This window comes from Callorhinus ursinus, unplaced genomic scaffold, assembly GCF_003265705.2.
Source record: "Callorhinus ursinus isolate GAN/ISIS: 27379988/994484 unplaced genomic scaffold, GSC_fseal_2.0 scaffold55, whole genome shotgun sequence".
Lineage (NCBI taxonomy): Eukaryota > Metazoa > Chordata > Mammalia > Carnivora > Otariidae > Callorhinus > Callorhinus ursinus.
In genome coordinates, this window is record NW_027397117.1 from 604,099 (window position 1) to 624,155 (window position 20,057).

The 20,057-nt window shown below is 50.1% G+C and overlaps 1 protein-coding gene and 1 long non-coding RNA gene across 5 annotated transcripts in view; one reads left to right on the plus strand and one right to left on the minus strand.

Moving 5' to 3' along the window:
• The first annotated feature begins 984 nt into the window (after nt 1-984).
• AGFG2 (ArfGAP with FG repeats 2) overlaps nt 985-20,057 on the plus strand; it is a 22,444-nt gene continuing 3,371 nt past the window's right edge. The window contains exons 1-11 of one of the 4 annotated variants that reach the window (XM_073884136.1): nt 985-1,205; nt 9,762-9,855; nt 10,725-10,840; nt 11,930-12,083; nt 12,672-12,837; nt 13,532-13,657; nt 14,383-14,415; nt 16,156-16,281; nt 19,308-19,428; nt 19,600-19,682; nt 19,861-19,944. In XM_073884136.1, the coding sequence (XP_073740237.1) occupies nt 985-1,205; nt 9,762-9,855; nt 10,725-10,840; nt 11,930-12,083; nt 12,672-12,837; nt 13,532-13,657; nt 14,383-14,415; nt 16,156-16,281; nt 19,308-19,428; nt 19,600-19,682; nt 19,861-19,944 (1,324 nt within the window). The remainder of the gene's footprint in view (nt 1,206-9,761; nt 9,856-10,724; nt 10,841-11,929; nt 12,084-12,671; nt 12,838-13,531; nt 13,658-14,382; nt 14,416-16,155; nt 16,282-19,307; nt 19,429-19,599; nt 19,683-19,860; nt 19,945-20,057) is intronic. The other 3 variants (XM_073884137.1, XM_025864662.2, XM_025864664.2) reach the window with 3 other exon arrangements.
• Nucleotides 12,749-20,057, minus strand: part of LOC112817530 (uncharacterized) — a 14,501-nt gene continuing 7,192 nt past the window's right edge. Inside the window, exons 4-5 of the long non-coding RNA XR_003206411.2 lie at nt 18,287-19,742; nt 12,749-12,848 (exon numbers count right to left, since the gene is read on the minus strand). This is a non-coding gene — a long non-coding RNA (uncharacterized lncRNA). The remainder of the gene's footprint in view (nt 12,849-18,286; nt 19,743-20,057) is intronic.

The following is a 20,057-nucleotide window of genomic DNA, read 5'->3' on the forward strand; positions in this document are numbered from 1 at the left end:
AAGGCAGTCGCTTAACCAACTGAGCCACCCAGGCGCCCCCGAGGATAGGACTTTTTGACTGTTTGGTTTACTGCTGGACTTCCCCTCTCTAGAACAGTGCCTGAAACCAATTAGAAATTCAACACGTGTTTGTCAAATACTATTCCACGGATAGTGTGGTGGTTAAAAGCAGGGTTTCTAAAGTCAGACGACCCACATCAGAATCCTGGCTGAGCCATGTACCCGTGGTGTGACCTACCACAAGTCGTATAACCTAAACTCTCTCTAGAATGAAATTTCCTGTGGCATAGGGTAGGAGTAAACGAAATAGCATTTATAAAGCACTCCCTCTCCTTCCTCCCTTCCTCTGAGCTCCCTTCTTTCCCTCTTCCCCCCGCCCCGTCCCTCCTGTGGCCACCTCTCTTCTGCTTTTCGTACCTCTCTGCACAGTCTAGCGAAGACTGGGCCTTTGAAATTTGGCGGGAATTAACGTCATCATTCAGGAGGACAAGGGCTGCGCACGCGCGAGACACCTACTCTTTCTCGCGCGCTAACTTTGCAGCCCAGACAGCCAATCAGAGTTAGCGTCGGAGCCCGTGTTCCGAGGACTCACCAATCGAATCTGGGAGGCGGGCCGCCATGGAGGCAGTGGCGAGAGGGGGCGGGGACAGGGAGAGGGCACGCACAGTTCTCGCGGCAGTGTCTCTGCGGGCCAATGGGAGAGGCCTGAGGGTGAAGGCGGTGGGGCGTGGCATTGGCGGCTCCCGCAACCCAAGGCCGTCCAATGTCGAGCCAATCAGAGTGGGGAGGTGGGAGGAGACTAACCAATCAGCGTGCAGAATAGGCAAGGCAAGGGGTTGAGGAGTCTCTCGCGGACGTCGCCGGCTTCCTAGCTTCTGTCAGGGGAGCCCGGCGTGCGGAGGAGGCAGAGGAGGCGGGAAGGCGGCTGTGGTTGAAGGGACAATTGCTGACTTGCGGGGAGGAGGTCCGAGGGAGCGGGCAACCATGGTGATGGCGGCGAAGAAGGGTCCAGGCCCGGGTGGCGGGGTCAGCGGGGGCAAGGCGGAGGCGGAGGCGGCCTCGGAGGTGTGGTGTCGCCGGGTGCGGGAGCTGGGCGGCTGCAGCCAGGCGGGGAACCGCCACTGCTTCGAGTGCGCCCAGCGCGGGGTCACCTACGTGGATATCACCGTGGGCAGCTTCGTCTGCACCACCTGCTCCGGCCTCCTGTGAGTGGACTGGCGCGGGGTGGGAGGGGGGGGAGGACCGGGAAGGGGCTGCGGAGTATCGGCGTTGGGGACAGCGGGGATCCGGGGCGAAGGGAACGGAGCCGAGGTAGGGGCGGCGGGGAGGCCTGGGGACGCCCCTGATGCGCTGAGAGGGTCTTCTGCTGCAGAGCCGTCATGGGGAAAGGAATTTGGCAGAGGAGACAAGACGCGATTGGAGTCGCGTTGCAGGGGAAAGGAAGGGCACCGGGGAAGAAGGGAGAAACTCCCGAAGGGAAGGGAGGCAAAACGAACCGAACCGAAAGTGGGGGAGAGTTGAAGGGAACGGGGGGGGGGTTAAGATTTAAAGGGCCGGAGAATGACACACACCTTGAAAGGGAAGTGTATGTAGCTGAGGGGCAAATAGGAAAGGGGTAGAGTAAACTGGGCTCTAGATGAAGGTGTACTTCTTCTGGCTTGTGCCCATCCTAGAGTGTGAGATAGAGAAACCAATTTAAAATAGGTAAGTTAACCCAGGCTGACAGCATAGAGATTGTGACAGGTTAAGGAGCCCTGTTCCAGCGTTCGGGTGCAGGTCCTAATGTTGCAGGGCTTTGGAGTGTAACCCAGAGGTAGATTTCTTACAAATCTTAAGAGATGAGAGCTGATGGGTTACCGTGTTAGAGAGCTTAACTTTTCCAAAGGTTTGGGGATCTGGATGAGCCATCCTTAAGTGTAATAGTTTACACCTTTAAGCTTCTTGTTGCCATGGCTTGGTCCTGGTAGTAGCATCTGGCAGCTCTTTCTAGATTTGGGGGAGTTTTGTTGTATAATCTGCAATGCTACACTTGGCACTGGCACTGTATTTGGTCATGCCTGAGCTAATTTAGAGCCACAGTTCTAGGCCAGATTTCTGGTGATAGAGTAAGGTTCTTTTTCCCTGTAGGGAATTATTTGGTTAGATGCCTGATTAACATTCGCTACCAACCCTGTATCTCTATTCTGTATAAGTTCATCAAGAGATTTATTTTGACTTTAGTATTGTTTTAACATGTTGGTTTGTCTGGTTGGTTGGTTTTGTATTTAACAAGAGGTGCTTTCCTTGTTTCTTCTTACACCTTTAGGAGCCAAGGAGGGAGCAGTATTGTTCTTACATGACAGATGGGAGAACAGAAGCAAAGAGAGGTTTACCAGTGCCATATGGGGTTTGCTATTTTCAGCATTTGTTATTGGATATTAGTTATGATCACGTCAGACCAGAAATGAAGATCCAGGTCTCCTAAGATACAGTGTAGGATTATCTCTCTACGAGATTTTTACCTCCTTTGCCAAACTTCTGTGTTCTGATCAACCTCACTGTGTGTTACGACTTCGGCCCAAGTAAAAGCTATTATGGCTCTTGGGACAATGATTAGAACCCAAACAGGAATGTGTCAAAAGGTAGAGACTTAAATAAAGCAAAAGGGTAGAACTGAGACTGGGACAAATACTCTGAGGAGAAAAGGAGCAAAGTTTAGGACTGTTTATAGCAGAAAGAGAAAGAACAGATTCCTGAGGATCCTGTTATGACGAGGAAAATCTGATTATTGCTCCCAGAGTCTGGGAGCAGGGGGATAAAATTGATGGCATATCAGAGTCTAGGTCCTAGGAAGAAAATGCTTGGAAACAGTGTTAATTCATCCCCATGGTTAGCTGCACAGCACAAAAGATAAAACACTGACTAAATGGGAGGGCTGACACTATTATTATTATTTTATAGATCTTGGTTTGAAGTATCCCATAGATAACATTTCCCTTCTATAATGAATATCCCTCAATCAGGACAAAAGGAGGGTCAAGGGATCTGGCACACATTAAAAACCTGATTTCTTTTGCTAGAACAGTTAACTCCTTAAATATCAGGGCACAGTTTACAGAACTTGACCACTTTTTCCCCATGCTCATTATTGTTCGTCTTTAGTGAAGGATCAAAAGGCCGGGCCACTAAATGAAGCTGAACTGAAGGCATGTTGACATTATAAGGAGAGAAATACCAGAGGAAACTCTAGAAGAAAGCTGTAGTTTCCCTGGCTGTGTTTGTCTGCCTACGTTCTAGTGGTACTTCTCATGTGCTAATTGAAGTTCTAATTAGCATGAGCTAAGTAGGGCAAGGCATAGGAACCTTATAAAAGGGTCTTCACAAAGTATTGCCTGTGTCCTCTGATGGACCTTGGGAAAGTCTGGGAGCCGGCGGGTGGGCCGTAAACAGAGGGTGTGAGGTGAGGGTGGCTTACTGCTGGCTGCAGAGTAAAGGGGGAGCACACACAGTTCAGCAGGCTATGGAGGGGCATGGCTCAGGGTGACACATAGACCAAGTAACATCTTAAATCTGCATGGTTGATTGCCCACAGATTAGGATTTCGTGGTACTGGGAAGTGAAAATCACGGTAGGCCAAGAGGCTCTACTTTCATTCAGTCAATCTGTCAACATATATTTATTGAGTGTCTCTCAAGCTCCAGACACGGTCTTAGGCACTGGAGATATGGCAGTGCACAAAATTGTACCCATCTGCATGTAGCTTACACCATAGTGGAAGCCATGGACCTTAAATCAATCATTAAATATATAATTGCCGGTGATTATAAGTGCTGAGAAGTAAAATAAAGCTTAGCATGGGCTGGACAGTGATGGGAACTCATGTTGAGGTATGATGATGAAAAGAAGAAATATTCTTTGTTTAAAGGACGAGGGTATTGGGGCACCTGGGTGGCTCAGTCAGTTAAGCATCTGCCTTTGGCTCAGTTATGATCCCTGAGTCCTGGGACCGAACCCCGTGTTGGGCTCCCTGCTCATCAGGGAGCCTGCTTCTCCCTCTCCCTCTGCCGTTCCCCCCTGCTTGTGCTCTCTCTCTCAAATCAATAAATAAAACCTTAAAAAAAAAAAAAAAAGACGTGGGGCGCCTGGGTGGCTCAGTCAGTTAAGCGTCTGCCTTTGGCTCAGGTCATGATCTCAGGGTGATCGAGCCCCGCATCGGGCTCTCTGCTCAGCGGGAAGCCTGCTTCTGCCTCTGCTTGCTGCTCCCCCTGCTTATGCTCCTGCTCTCGCTATCTCCCTCTGTCAAATAAATAAATAAAATCCTTAAAAATAAAAAAAAAATCTATCTTAAAAAAAAAAAGGATGAGGGTATTGAGGGGGGCAAGAATTCAAGTACCACACTTAGCACCATAGCCAGAGAAAGGAGACAGCGAGACTGGCTTTATTTTGAAAGCCAGCTTTCTGCTGAGGATGTTACAAATATGTCCACCTCTCAGGGGAGTGGGGTGTTCTGGGGGCAGTGAGCACAATTACCAGAGTTCCCAGCTGGCTGCACAGGCTGATACTGCAAAGTTGACTGTTGCAGCCAAAGTTGAATTTCCCAAGATCTGGAGAAAATTTTCGATTTTAATACTGGTGGGTGCGTGTGACTATGGGTTCATCACTACATGTGAGAGCTCATTCTCATTTTCTTTTTTCATGAGAAATATTTTCTCAGCTCTAGCAGAAAACCACAGCGTTGGTGTGAGGGACTGAGAGAGAAGCTGCTAGTTTTGGCTGTTTCTAAATTTATATACATGCTGCCACAATTGTAGGTCCCAAATTTGACCTAGTTTTATTCATTTGGTTTTCGTCCAATACCTAGTTTCCTTAACCTGGATATAGGTCCTTTTCATTTCCCCAGCATATATATCCGCCTGTTTGGTTGTGTCTGACTCTTCTACTAGAGAGCAAAGCTAGGGCAGGGTAAAGATTGCTGCTAAAAAGTGCTTTTTCCAAAGCAGTGCCTTCAGTGTTTTTTCTTCTTCTGGTTTGCCTGGATGCCTCCATGGATAAACCAAGTTTCTTTAGTAAGAAAATAGATCTTGAGGCCTGAAATGTCGTTGACATCAGGGATGGGCACTGTCTTTGACACCCAGTTTTTGGTGTTTTTTGTTTGTTGTTTTTTCAGTAAAGTCTGTGGCATGCTTCCCTAACCTGGCTGTTTGGGTCCATCTTTTTTTTTTTTTTAAGATTTTATTTATTTAGGGCGCCTGGGTGGCTCAGTTAGTTAAGCGACTGCCTTCGGCTCAGGTCATGATCCTGGAGTCCCGGGATCGAGTCCCGCATCGGGCTCCCTGCTCAGCAGGGTGTCTGCTTCTCCCTTGGACCCTCCCCCATCTCATGCTCTCTCTCTCTATCTCATTCTCTCTCTCAAATAAATAAATAAAATCTTAAAAAAAAAGATTTTATTTATTTATTCATGAAAGACAGAGAGAGAGGCAGAGGGAGAAGCAGGCTCCCAAGGAGCAGGGAGCCCGACGTGGGACTCGATCCCAGGACCCTGGGATCATGACCTGAGCCGAAGGCAGACGCTTAACCATCTGAGCCACCCAGGCGCCCTGTTTGGGTCCATCTTTAATCCATTGTCCTTTGGGACTCAGTAATAGATACTTGTCTCCTCTACTTCTGCACAGCTTTATTCCAATAGTGGGATTAAGTCAGGATTCGGGGGGACAGAGCTCTGGGCTGGGTGCCAGGAGATGTGCTTGACAGCTCTTTCTTTGTGACAAGTTCCTAACCTCCCGGTGCCTTAGTTTCCCCATCTGGCTTTGCTCGTAGCGGTTCCTCATTAAGCACTTTTATCTCCGTGGGAGAAAAGGCATAGTGTGTTGTTCAGTAATTCAGTACTCTTCCATCTGCCTGGGTTAGAGAAGTAGATGTGTCCCTTGGCCCTATGTTAGTCCCGGCCCTCCGTCCCCTCCCACCTCACCTTTTATCCAAAGACATGAGAAGAAGGGGAAAAAATGTAAAAGGATTGAGAATGAGCCTGAAGAGGAAGGCAGAGGACAGCAGTTTATCACTGTCACTAAGGAAGAACTACAGGAAATGGGTTGAAGCAGGGATTATCAATGAGGAAGAAAATTAAAAACAAGGGGCTCTTGTTTCACTAAATTTAGTGAAATTGAGCCTGGAGCAGGGTAAGCGGTGAGCTCTCCTATTAGGGACTAGAAAGAGTCTCTAATAGGGACTATTCTGGTGATGTTTGGATCCAAGATAAGAGCCAACGTGGCTTACTTAGCTGAACCCCGCTCAAAGGCAGAGGACTGGAATCCCAGGAGCAAAGAAACCCCACGTGGGGGGTATGAATCCGAACACGAAATATTCAGAAGTCAGGAATTCCCAAGTCCAAGTTTGGCACAAAGGAAAGAACTTGGGTGCCGGGTAAAACTGTTTTTTTCCATTGTTGACCTGACAACTTTCTTATCTGAGCCGCTGAGCAGGTTTGAGACTTTCATGAAGCAAGATAGAAGCAAAATATGGGCCGTTGTGAGGGTGATGACCACAGAAAAACAAAAGGTGTGGTATTTGTAAAAATAGTCCTACACTTGATAGCATCAAAGGCAGGGGGGAGAGAGGCAGGGAGAGTGAATTGGGCGGGCTTTAGGGTCCCTGCAGGTCGCTGCAGTGCCAGTAATTCAGGGCACTTCCAAGAGGGATGCGGAGTACTTCAAATGCCAGTCAGGTGCTCCTGGAAACAGAAACCGAAGTCGAACCCCTCCCGACTTGGGCTGAGGCCCGAGTCCTAGTAATGAACTTGCTTTCAGTTGGAAACACTTGCCCTATTCTGGGCAAATACATTTATCTCTCTGCGTTTCCCCAGCACCTCCTGGTTAGAAATAACATTTGCTGTGATAACCTAAGGGCAGTGTCTCCTTCTAGCTCTCACTTCTTTGGGGGAGAACCTGCGAGTCGTGTTGGGGAGACTGGGTGCAGCTTGGAGACTTGGGTTTGTTTGATTCCAGGCCAGTAACTCAGATCTGGCCCCTCACATGACCCTGCTGTGTCCCCAGCTAGCCTCAGTACCCCTCGACCATTAGATTTCAGCTACTGGAAGGAGAGGGGCTCTTGTTTCTAAATTGCTCCTGTCAGCCAGCAGTGGCCTCTCTCTGATTCAGAAACAAAACGCTCTGACTCATAGGCCATGTAACTAGGTCCTCTTCCTGGGCTGCAGAATGTTGCCTTGTAGAGAATTTTCCCTGCCCCCAAACTGTGGCTCTAGTTATACATAATCCAGTCTACAGACATCAAGGTCAGAGCAATGCTTTTTGTACTGTGCTATGGAAACATCCTGTTCCCTCAGATTCATTTGTCCCAAAGCACCTAAATCACTTATTTTCTCTGCTTTCCCTTCATCCTATCTTCCACACCCCCTCCCCACCCCCCAAAAAAACCCCTCCAGTCCAACCAAGCCCAGCCATAGAAAGTTCTGTTGTTCTAATCATCCCCTCTAGACTGATGAGTGGGTCAAGTCCCTCCCCCTCCCCCTACGAGGAAGCACACCTCCTTGTTTACACTTTGCTCACAGTTCCTGGTTGTCCCGTCAGGAAATGTCAATGCCCTTTTTACGATAGACTTTGAATCTGTTTTTCTAGTGTCAACATAATACATTTTACGTTTGCCATGACCATGTCTCTTCCTTCCCCCACTGCTGCATCCTGGTGCCACATTCTCCCTGATCCGGCTCTGTGTGTGCCTACATGGCACCCAACTGTGCGGGCAATTATCTTTGTCCAGGCTCCTGGGGTCATTGTAAGAAATCACCGGGTGATCAAGAACTAGGTCCTACATGACAAGTGATATATATGATACGGAGTGATAAGCAACTGTCTGTTGTATCCCCCAAAGTGCCTACCATCATGCCTTGTATTTTGGTAAAGGAACCATTTGTTCGCGGGAGGTGAAGATAAGGACTGGGGTCATAGAGACAGAGAGGTCGGCTCTAGACCTCGGAAGGCCTGGCCTTTTGAGGGGGAAGGGCCTAGGGATTAAGGTGAGCAAGATCTAGGGAAAGAATATAAAAGGCTGTCTGGACTTCAAAACAAAACAAGGCCATTAGTAAGAGAGGCTTTAGGAGAGAAAACTGGAATATCTCTGAAATGCGATTAGAAGAGAGTCTTCAGGGCAGATCAGGTTTAGGAGCTGTTGTTTGCCATGTAGTTACAAAGCCTTGCTTTTGGATTTCACTGCTCTAATCTTTCCTTGGGGCATCAGTCGTCTTTGATACTGTCTTTTAAAGGAGTGTTTGGAGACCCTTTACTTAAAAGGCTAGCGGCAGAATTGCTGACAATGCCTTCAATTGTAGCCTTTGGTGTCCTGTCCTTTGTTAGAATCCCACAATTGGTCATTTGTCATCTAAAGGGGCTGCCGCTCTTCACTGTTCACGCTGTGCTGTGGCACCTGTCCCCCTCCCTCGCCCCCACTGCCGTGGCGTGCACGGGCACGTACACTAACGCGACACTGCCGTTCTTCTAGACTCGCAGGGACACCTTCATTTTGTGGGTGCACCTGTAAGCCTGAATTTTCTCTAGGGTTTCCATTTGGTAAACTGTGATCTCCGCCTTCCTTCTTTGCTTTCCTGATGGCATCAACCAGGACCCTCTTCTTCTGGAGTTACTTTTATTTTCATATCTTGATTTGCCCTTTTTTTTTTCAGGGGCATAAAAGTCTGAAGAGCCTCATCAGCTGAGACTGTCTTTCCTGCATATGCCTATACACTCTTGCACGTGCTGGTCCCAGGCGCTCGTTTATTCGTTGTGGTTTGGCCAGTTTTGTTTTCATCCGATGAGTGCAGTTGGTCTAGACCAGAGTAAAACTTAAGGGAAAAGGAAAGGGGAACCTGGCTTAGCGCCAGGTTTCCCTTGTGAGAACACTCCAGAGAGCAGCCGAGTGGGGGCAAGGAAGCCTTCTTGTCTACTGTAATCTCCACGGGGCTTCTGTGGGCACAACTAGACTCCCAGAGAGTTAACAACACACAGAGCTGGTCAGGATAGATGTTCCTGACTCATGCCAATCTCAGATTCATTGTTGAGCCTGACTTCCTCCTGCTTCCTCAAAAGATCTAGAGCTGAGAAAACCTGGATTATCTCTTTTCCCAGAGATCTCTTCCTGAAAGAGAGGGGCCCTCTCCATCCCTACCACCACACCTTCTGTCAAGACGAAGAGGGGCAGGCAGGTGTCAAACAGTGGTAAAATAGGAAATGGCAAGTGGGCACATCTCTTGAGTTCCCGGAAGTACCCCCCAGCCTGCAGGCTGAACACGGAACTGAGGCAAGGGCGAGAAGGCTTCTGGATGGGCAGGCTCTGCCTTCCTCTCGAGAATGACAGGGAACACGACACATTCTTGAGTCTCATTAAAAGCCTCCAGGGGCTGGGCGCCTAGGTGGCTCAGTCGTTAAGCGTCTGCCTTCGGCTCAGGTCATGGTCTCAGGGTCCTGGGATCGAGCCCTGCATCGGGCTCCCCGCTCAGTGGGAAGCCTGCTTCTCCCTCTCCCACTCCCCCTGCTTGTGTTCCCTCTCTCGCTGTCTCTCTCTCAAATAAATAAATAAAATCTTAAAAAAAAAAAAAAAGCCTCCAAGACATTCTCGCTTCCCTTCTTTCCTTGAATTAAGAAGTAGCTTCAGTCAGGGAATTCTACCTGAGCTTAATTTCTGTGTTGTTTTATCCTTTCTCCCTCCCCCTCCTCCCGTAAACAGACCTGCGGTGCTAACTGCCTTGTACTTCTCTTCCTGTTTCTCTCCCACAGGAGAGGCCTGAACCCCCCTCATCGCGTCAAGTCTATCTCCATGACAACTTTCACTGAGCCTGAAGTAGTATTCCTGCAATCCCGTGGAAACGAGGTGAGCCACCACCCATGGAATGGCTACTGGCTGTAGTTGCCCTATTGGCCGGGGGAGCTTTGCCTCAAGACTATAGAAAAACCCTACAGCTTTCTTTTTTGGTCGAGTTTCTTTTATTTTTTTAATATATAGCATATCTTGTCTTATGTATATTTGTATATCTGCGGAATCTTATTTATACAAATTGTGGTTTGTCTAGGCCTTTGTTAGAGGAATGAGGGGAAGGAGCAAAATCTCTGCAGTGGGTGACTCCTGGGCACTCACAAGGAAGACTGCCCCTTGACAGTTAGAGCTCCACATTGCTAGCATTCAGAGTTGACTGGGCTGGCGCCTCAGGAGTAAAATCTCCTGGAGCCAGCTCTACCCACCCGACCCTCAGCACCGTGGGATTAAGCCCATGCCATGTACGCAAACGTGGGTTAAACCCCTTCCCCAGCTAAATCTGCGGGCGGTGGAAGGACGCTGTCCTTGGTGTTAGCAGTCCTCCTAGCTTGCAGGAATTGGCTTACTTGGAGGGCGCCAATGAAGGAAGGCCTCTGGAGGGTGTTCTGGAAGACACAGCTCTTACAATTGTCCCTGACCCCACCCCCATAGAGATTTAGTTCCCCATAATTCTCATGGCCCTCTCTTTTCTAAGTTGATTCATAATATGTACTTATAAATCTATTTTTACTTACCTAAGGCACGGCCTCCCCATTAGATGGTCAACTCTGTGAAGCCAGGGACTGTGTCTGCTTTGTAGGTATACCCAGACCCTCAGCTGTGTCTCTGCTCAGTAAATATGTATTGACGAATAAACTGGAAGTGGTATCATTCCCATCCCATGCTTTCTGTCTGAACTCCTCTGTTACCTGATTCCATTCCTTTAGGTTTGCAGGAAGATTTGGCTGGGTCTTTTTGATGCTCGGACATCTTTAATACCGGATTCCAGGGATCCTCAGAAAGTGAAGGAGTTTCTCCAGGAAAAATATGAGAAAAAGAGATGGTAAGGAGGAGGAAAGAGATTGCTACGGAGACCCATGTCCCAAAACATTCTTCATCTGACAGTCCAGTGTCTAGACTTGAATTGGGGCTTTTCTCAAAGGCCAGACTTGGGTTGAATGGATTCTACCCAGATTCAGTTAGGGCTCAATTCTGACTTCAGAATTATAAAACTACCAAAAGGACTTACTCCCAGTCACTAACCCTGCAGATTTGATGCCGTTCTTTTGGAGAGAAATTAGACTACTTGGAGAGGGGTTGGGCCTGTGGGAGCGTGGGGCAGGTCAAAGCTCAGCTGGGCCGATACATGCAGAGAGGCAGGCAGCTGGAAGCACATGTCCCAGAGCTCTGTGCTTTTAACCCATCGTTTTTCCACGATTTATGTGTGTTCTCTTTTCCTGATGACGAGAACAGCATCTCTGCTCTCCCTTGCCTTTTCTCTCCCCAGGTGGCACTTTCTATGGCTTGATCTCAGGGGTGTGTGCATGTTGGGGGGTGGGTAGCTCTAGGCTAGAGAAGAGAATGCAGACAGCAAGGAGATCGATGTGGACAAAACAGCATTTTGGAGCCCTTCCTGGGGGTGTCCCTCAGAAAAAGAGAATACTTCTGGAGTAGGGACCACATACATACACTGGAGTGGAGGGCATTTTATCAAAAGTCGCAGAAGCTGACAGGATAGACTGTGAGCACTTAGAAGAGGAGGTGGCAGAAACTTTCTGTGGAGAAAGGAGAAACCTGCAGAAACACCTAGAAAAGGAAAAGGAAGTTGGAAAATAGGATCACCTGTCCAGCAGCATTATTGATGGGTTATTACTTGAAATGGGTTGATGTCGGAGAGAGGAGAGAAAAACAGGCCCAAGTCAGAGCGACGTGAACATTCCCGCAGAAAAGAACGAGCATCTGACAGTAAAGGGGATGCTCAAGATGGGCAGAGCTTTGCTGAGTTACAAAATTCCCTTTAGTTCAAAAAAGAGAATCAGTGGGCAAAGTCCAAGGGACCCGGACTGCCGTCACCTGTGCTTCCCAGGTGCCTACACTGAGCACGGCCCACGGTGTTACCCCCTCTTTTCAGCCTGACTATTCTTTCTCAAAGGTATGTCCCCCCAGACCAAGTCAAGGGGCCCGCTTATACCAAAGGCAGTGCCTCCACCCCCATCCAGGGCTCCGTCCCGGAAGGGAAGCCCCTGCGGACTCTTCTGGGGGATCCTGTGCCGTCTCTCTCAGCTGCTGCCTCCACCTCTAGCCAGGTAACTCTCAGACCTGCCCTTAGAGACTAGTTGGGGATTTGGGAGACAGGGATGTCAGTTTCCTAAATCCAACGCCCCGTACTTAGCAGACGACAGTATGGCTGGTGTGAGTTGGTTCTCGGCCCTGCTGTTACCTATGTCTTGGACTCACCTTGGCCTCCTATCTTTTTGGAAGAAAGAACCCAACAGGAAGTGGTATTTAGGGAAGTCGGAGTATCGACTTCAAACCTGAACATTGCTTCAAGGAAACGCAGGAGGGGCCCGGACACTGCCTCTGGCACCCGGGAAAGATGAGGAAGTAACAGCTCGGGAGCGGGGGGCTCTTGGCAATATCCCTTGTAGCTCAGGGTTACTTTCACCCACGGGCTCTAAAATGTCTGCTTCTGGGAGATGGTGTGCTGAGAAGACAGAGAAGTTAGGTATGAGAGGGGCTCAGGCAGCTGCTGCCCAGGAAATCTCTCAGTTGAGGGCAGTTTCTCCCTCTCTTCTCTCTCCCCTTGCCTATCTGGGGGCAGCCTAGGGAGCCATGCAGGGGCCGGGTCATGTCTGGGACTCCAGGTGCTCTATGTCATGCCTTCTCCTCTCAAGTCTGTCAGTCAGTCTCAGCCTCGGACGTCCCAGCCCCGGAGCTCTCAGCCACCTCCCCACTCCTCAGTCAAGAAAGCCAGTACTGACCTGCTGGCCGACATAGGTGGAGACCCCTTTGCCGCTCCCCAGGTGGCACCAGCTTTCGCTGCATTCCCAGCCTTTGGGGGTAAGTAGGACCTGGGAGGAGAACATTCCACGATGTATTACCCCTGACAGAAGGCCATTCACGCCCTTGGGGTGACCAGTTCCAACCCCCCGCCGTCTCTAGCTCCCATCCCACAAATGAATGTGATGATAATCCTGAAGCATCAAGGTTGGAAGGGCTGGGGTCAAATGAGAGCAGCCCGGATTATGTCTGCAAATTTGACCAGAAAACATTACAGTCAGGGACTATCCACACTTCCTTTCAGAACACTGGAAATTGCCTTTTTATTACCTTCTTTTTCCGTTAAAATGGGGGTGGGGGCTTGTCATGTGTTCCATTTCCCCTGCTCTCCTCCCAAAGATCAGCAGTTGAATAAAATGGTATCTAGTTTCCTTTTAAGCCCCTTCCCCCACCAAAAACAACTTTTTTTTTTTCCCCACATGATTCAGCCCAAAGTAGGCCCATTTGCAAAAATGCAAATTCCTCATGGAGTAAGGATAAAAGATGGTGGGGAGTGAACTTGGAGGCCTCTGACACTCCCTGTCCCCCAGCGGGTGTCTGGCCTTCTGCTCAGGCCCCTGCCATCTCTCCCTGAACAGGACCCTGTGGAAAGGCAGTGTCCCATCAGTGGCCTTTGGCCTTCAGAATTAGTGCATATTATATCAATTATATGTCCATTTTATATATTTGACCTTTGCATTCCCTCCACCTGTAGGCCAGACACCTTCCCATGGAGGATTTGCCAACTTCGATGCCTTTGGCAGTAGCCCCAGCTCCTCTGCATTTGGAAGCATTCCTCCAGCTGGCCAAGGCCCGTTCCAGGCCCAGCCAACACCCACAGGTAAAGTCTGCCCTGCTCTCTTCTGCTCCCCTTCTCTCTCCCAGCTGCGTTCAGTTTCCCACGTCCATACATCGCCCTTCATTCACATCTGCACCAACCTAGAGAGCTGGGCAAAGGAGACAGAGAAGGAAGAGAAGCAGGCCCGGGCAAGGGAGAGAGGGGTCTGAGGAGATTCTTGGCAGGAAGAGGCGGCCTCCTGCTCCATTTTGTCATGGAAGGAAAACAGCTCAATTGCAGCAGGAGTTGTGCAGGGTGTGCATAGGAGATCTCTGACCGGCAAGTTGGGGAGACCCCAGGACTCGAAAAATCAAGAGTGGACGTGACCTTTCCTCTGGAGTGCTCTGATGGTCCGCGTTGTGCACTGCCCAAAGGCCGAGGGCTGGGTCAGAGTCCAAGATAGTCTCTGGAAGTCCTCACTCACCCCTGTTAGAGCAGAACACTGTAAACTCAGTGTTGTGTTGTTTAGCAATTGAGACAACCTCCCCCGCAAAAAGGAGACCCTAAAGGCCGCTGCCGTAAAGCATCTAGTTCCTCCCTGAGTCCCCAGACATCAAGTCTTCACAGCCTTGGGGCTGGTCCTCTACCTTTGCCCGTCCTGGACACACGGGAGGGCAGCCCGAGTGCCCTAAAGACCCGATGTCTGGGGAAAGCCAGTGACTTACACGCTCTCTCTTTCTTCCTCCCCGCCCCCCCACACCCTTCCCCTTCTCCACCCTCACTGCCAGCCAGTCGGATGCTAACTGGAAGTTACAGCTTTGGTGAGTTATTCTTCCGACTCCACAGCCCACCCAACGTAGAAGCCTATCTCAGGTCCTCTGAGCCGAGAGCTTTGAGGTCTGGAAGGAACCCTTCAAATGTAGCCATCTCCCAACAGTTAGGCAGTTTCCCTGTCGTGCAACCCACAGCGTGGCAGAGCTCGGCCCAGAGCCCAGATTCCCCGACTCTCGCTCGGCCCACAGCCTTCCTGCTGTGCCACCGCGAACTGTCTGCGTGCTTTCCTTTTTATTTTATTTTTCTTTTTTTTGAACGGGACAAGGAGGGACATTTTATACTGATAAAAGTTAAAATTCACAAAAAAGTTCTCACGTTACCAACTTCAAGTACCCGACAGGGTAGCCTTGAAAGTCATAAAGCAAAAACTGTTAGGCACAATGCAAATGTAACAGCAACAGAGAGGAGGTGAGACTGGACTCACAAGATTAACAGCAGATAAAGTAGATAGAAAAATAAGGAGGAAAAGAGGCCATTTGAGTAACACTTGAACAAGTTTGACCTAATATATCTAAGTAGAACTTTGTAATCAAAAGACAGGATTTTCAAACACGGAACCCTTTTATAATTTGACCACAGACCAGGAGACACCATATCAATTTCTAACAAATAGAAATTGCTTAGGTCACATTCTGTATGATAAAAGGTGTCCCAAAAGATGTCCCATAACAATGTTTCATTGTCCTTGAAGGCCTGAAACAGGGAAGAGATAATTACAATATGGAAAACAGACAAAAAGCTAATAGCCATCATGTGTTTTTTTAAAACCCCTATAAATAAGACAGAATAGGATAACAGGCAATGGATACAAGCAGCTAATACCCAGAAAAAAATGATGAAAATGTTCTCAACCTGACTAATCAGAGAAAACACAAATTAAGAGTAAGATAATAACTTCACACATTGTATTCACAAAAGTTTTAAAGATTGGTAATGGCCAGTACTGTGTGGGGAAACTGGCCCTTTTGCATGCTATCAGTAAGAATGTAAGTTGGCACAGGAATATCCAGTGTAGCAAGAGGGAGGTGCTCCGCAGAATGAGAGCTTGAAAGGAAGCCGCTTGTACGAGGTGGTTATAAATTGGTCCGGTCAGAAATGCTTGCCTGTTGGGGCCTGGGTGGCTCAGTGAGTTAAGTGTCTGCCTTGGGCTCAGGTTATGGTCCCGGCCACCCATTAGGCTCCCCGCTCAGCAGGGAGTCTGCTTTTCCCTCTCCTTCTGCTCCTCCCCTCACTTGTGCTCACGCTCTCTCTCTCAAATAATCTAAAAAACAATAATAAAAGAGAAATGCATGCTTGTCACAATCCCTTGCCTAAAGGGCCAACCTTTAAAGGAGAGAAGGAAGGTGTCAGGAGCCCTCCTTGGCCGAACCTGGGGTGAACTTTTGTCCAGTGTCTGGTCATCTCCAAAAGCAGACTCTGTAGCCAGCCAGAGCCAACCAGCCCTTGTGAGGCTCCTGCCACTGCTAGGAGCATCCTCGTATGCTCTCCATGAAGAAGGAAAGATCTCCATTTTGCAGTTGACAAAACCGGCTCCGCTTGGCCAGTGACTTGGCCAAACCCGAATGGCTGATGAATGGCAGCTCCCATTCACTTCCCACCGCACCGGGATCACGAGAGGGTGGTTCTCCGAGTGTGATATAAAGAACTCCTGGGGATGAAGTAGGGAGAATTGGGTGAGAGGTGGGTGTCTTTTCTGACAAGCCTGGTTGTATTTTTGTATTTCTGAGGGGGAGCCTGGAGAGGGGACGTTTCTAAAACTGCAGTTTCCCCTGAAACTGCTAGAAGGCATGTATACCAATCCAGCCGCAGGGAATGGGGCTCTGCAAGTGCGGAAGAAACCAACAAGAGCGTAGGTATTCCTAGGTTCCCCAAGAAAGGCGGAAAGGGTGGAAAGGGCGGGGGTCGACCCCGCTGTGGCGAGGGCGGGCTCTGCCCTCTAGTGTCCGCCAGGAGACACACAGCCTGGGAGCTCCCTGACCTGACGGAAAGGCCCAGAGCAGGACTGAAGAGTCTGACCTAAGTGAGGACAGGGAGCTGTGTTCACTCAGAAATTCCACATACCCCAAGTCATAGCCCAGGAAAGGCCAGGGGCCCCTGAGAATCAGAAGATTCAACACTAGGCTGCCGGCTTCCAGTCTTCCTGACGCCTGGGGCGTGGAGAGGACAGAGACCAAGTGTGCTCAATGGCGTGGTAGCCTGGCACTTGTTCCTGTAGAAGGGCCAAGGGCTGAGAGGGAGGGTGGCCAACGTGAGCACAGGCACTCGGGAAGCAGCCCACCCTTGGAACCTCGGAGCCCAGCCAGCCCTGGGCACCTGCCTTCCCTGCTGGACTCCGCTTCTCCAAGTCAGAGCTGAGATGCCTAGCACCGGGAAGACCCCCCTACCAAAGGGCTTTGGATAAATACAGCCTTACCCTTTAGGGAAGGAAGAGCATCAAGCTTCAAATGATCGTTCCGGGATCTTCAGAATAAAAGCCCCAAACTTAGGAGAAACCAGGCTGAAGTTTGAGGGGACCAGGGAGCAACACAGATTTGAGAACCAGCCTGGCTTGGCCATTCGTCCCTTGCCTTGTGTCTTTATCTTTTCCTTGCCCTTCTTCCTCTCATCTCTGGGCGGGGGGGGGGGGGGGGAATATCTTCTCTTCCCTTGTGACAGTTACCTGCTCATCCTTCCCACTCTCTCTCTACAGGGTTTTCTTAGCTGAGTCTCCCCTCCACTCTGTCCACCTCTGCCACCACATTCCCCCTTCCCCACAAACAGGCTTCAGGTTATCCAGCCTCCAAATGTTTCTGCGGCTCCCCCCAACTCCCCGCTCAGCTGCTGTCCTACCGCCTCTCCATCGCCATGCCCCTGGGAAGAGGAGCCTGTGGCCTTCACTTACTTTTTTATCATCCTATTTTCTTTCTCTTTGTCTCTCTCTCTCTTTTTTTTTAAGATTTTATTTATTTATTTGACAGAGAGAGAGACAGCGAGAAAGGGAACACAAGCAGGGGGAGCGGGAGAGGGAGAAGCAGGCTTCCCGCCGAGTGGGGAACCTGATGCAGGGCTCCATCCCAGGACCCTGGGATCATGACCTGAGCCGAAGGCAGACGCTTAACTGACTGAGCCCCCCAGGCGCCCCTCTTTTTTTTTTTTTAAACACACTTGATGGCATAATAGACATACCGTTCTGTACGTTGATTTACGTTCTAACTGAACAGTATTGCTAGATTTTTTTTTTTTTAATCAGCACATGAAGTGCTTCCTCATTGTTTTTTTATGGCTGCACAATAGTCCTGCTTATGCATATACTATAATTTATTTAATCCATCCCCAGTTGATGACTATGTAGAACGAATGATGAATATTTAGCCTTTTGCCTACAAACAGCGCTGCTGTGAATCATCCTGCATGTGTCACGTTTAGCACATTTGCAACTGATATCTGTGAGAAACCCGGCAAGGGAGTTGGTCCAGAGGGGGACACAGTTGATAGAAAAACAAAAATATGTCACTACAAAGATGTCAAGTGCCACGAGGGCGAAGAACAAGGTGTTAGGAGAGGAAAACCAGGCTCTCATGCAGACTGAGGCCAGGGCAGGCCCATCTGAAGGTTCTGTTAAAGCCCGAAGGGTGGGCAGGACCGTGGGTGGGGCCTCCTGCACAAGGCAGAGCACGTGGGAAGACTGGAGCTGAGCGTCCAGGCGAGGCTCTCGTTCACTTAGGTTTACCACCTGAGCCAACCATCACCTTTCCTTCGAGACCTTCCTTGTCTTGTTTCTCTGACCCCGGAAATAGTTTCTTATATCATAGGCTATGATGATAGCTCACATTTATGCACGCTTTACAGACTGCAGAATACTTAATTGAAAATACTTACCTCAGCCGAGGTGGGGCGGTGTTGTACAGCCAGCCTATGAGAGGGCAAGCAAAAATATGGGCCCAGGAGAGTAAGATGGTTTGCGCAGGTCACAGCAGTAGCAGGGGGAGGGCCCTGACTGGAGTCCAGTCCTTCTCACTCTTCCTCTCACATAGTCATTCAGCAAACAATGTCTGAGCACTGGCCTGTGGCAGACACCACGCAAAGTGTGTTTCCCTTCGGTATGAGTCTTCCGGCACTCATAAAAATCAAGCCTTTTCCGTTTGTAGCTTCATTTTACCCTCACAACAGCCCAGAGTGGTTGACTGGATCCCACCATAGAGATGAGGCTGAGACACGCAGATAAAGAAGCTTTCTCCAAAGGACAGGGATTTCCTGGACTTGCTCCTCAGGCTGTTTCGTACACCTCCCACGTGGGCTCGCCCTCCGGGCTTTTTCTTTTGAGATGTGATGACCAGAGAGGGCAGAGGAACCCTGATCTAAGCTCCTGGCTTAGGGTGGCCTCCCGAGAGGGGGCAGCTCCGGTGGGAGTGGGAACTGAGCTACCTGTGCCCCGGTGTGGGCTCCACCTTCCATAAGAGGCTCCCGAGTGTCTGGGCCGTTCTGCCCTCCTCCATTCCCTCTACCTGCCCCTTCCTAGGATTTATCCATCAATGGAAATGCTGGTTTGAGGAAAGGACAGACATTTCCACATCTTGAGGAAAAAATGGGAACTGTCAGACTAGAGCAGGAGGGACACTGACCCGACGCCAGGGCAGGCTGCTTTCTCTCAGCAGCAGCAGCTTTGAGCACTAAGGAGATTGACAAAGGCTGAGTATCATGTTACCTAGAATTCTTGGCGGGAGTCAAGGCCCTCGGAACCGGACGACCCAGGGGGAAATGGGCTCAGAGAACCCAGTGGGTACACTCATGCCATCACTCTGCTCCGTCTCCCCTGCCCCCCCCACCTCCATCTCTTCTTCTACCCCTTCCCCACTGCCTCACCCCAGCACTCCCTGTTCTGTTTCGTGTGACTGCCCAGGGAGCAGCCAGGTGACTCCATTTGCGGCCTCTCCTCTCGCACCTGCCAGTCAGCCCAACAGCGTCGCAGATATGGGTAGCCTCCTGGCGCCCGGAGCATCACCTGGAGGTATCCCTAGCAGGTACGTCCAGACGTCCGGGAATCTGCCTTGGGGCCGCAGAGCCTTGCTTTTCCCAGCCTGCTCGGCTCCTCCTGTCGGGCAGGACCAGGGTTGCCGTCTCCTGGTCCCTTGCATTGCTTCTCCGCTTGATCCCGGTTGCCCTGCATGCTGACTTCTCTTCCCACATCACAGCATCTTCGGGGTGGCCGGCCAGGTCCCCACGCTCCAGTCGGCCACAGCTGGTGGAGGCGGCAGCACGGGGCTTGCCTTTGGAGGTGAGTCTTGCCTGTGGAGACCCAGGGAGGAGATCCAAGGCCAAGAGGAACCTGGGGACTCTGCAGGGAGGGGAGGGGAGAAGGAGCAAGGTTGAGAGGAATGCTGTCATCCGAGTATTAACCAGATGAGAAAAGAGTAACCCTCTCTCCCACCTCTACCCCATTCCACCCTGAGCAGCTTTCACCAACCCGTTCACAGTTCCTGCCGCTCACCCTCAGCTGCCTTCCACCAACCCGTTCCAGCCCAACGGCCTGGCCACAGGTAAGCCTCCAGACTCTGCCCTGGCCTTAACTCTCTCCAGGGCGCAAATTCCTCTCTGCCTCCCTCTCTCTTTCCCTTCTCTCTCTCTCTGTCTCTCACACACACACACACAC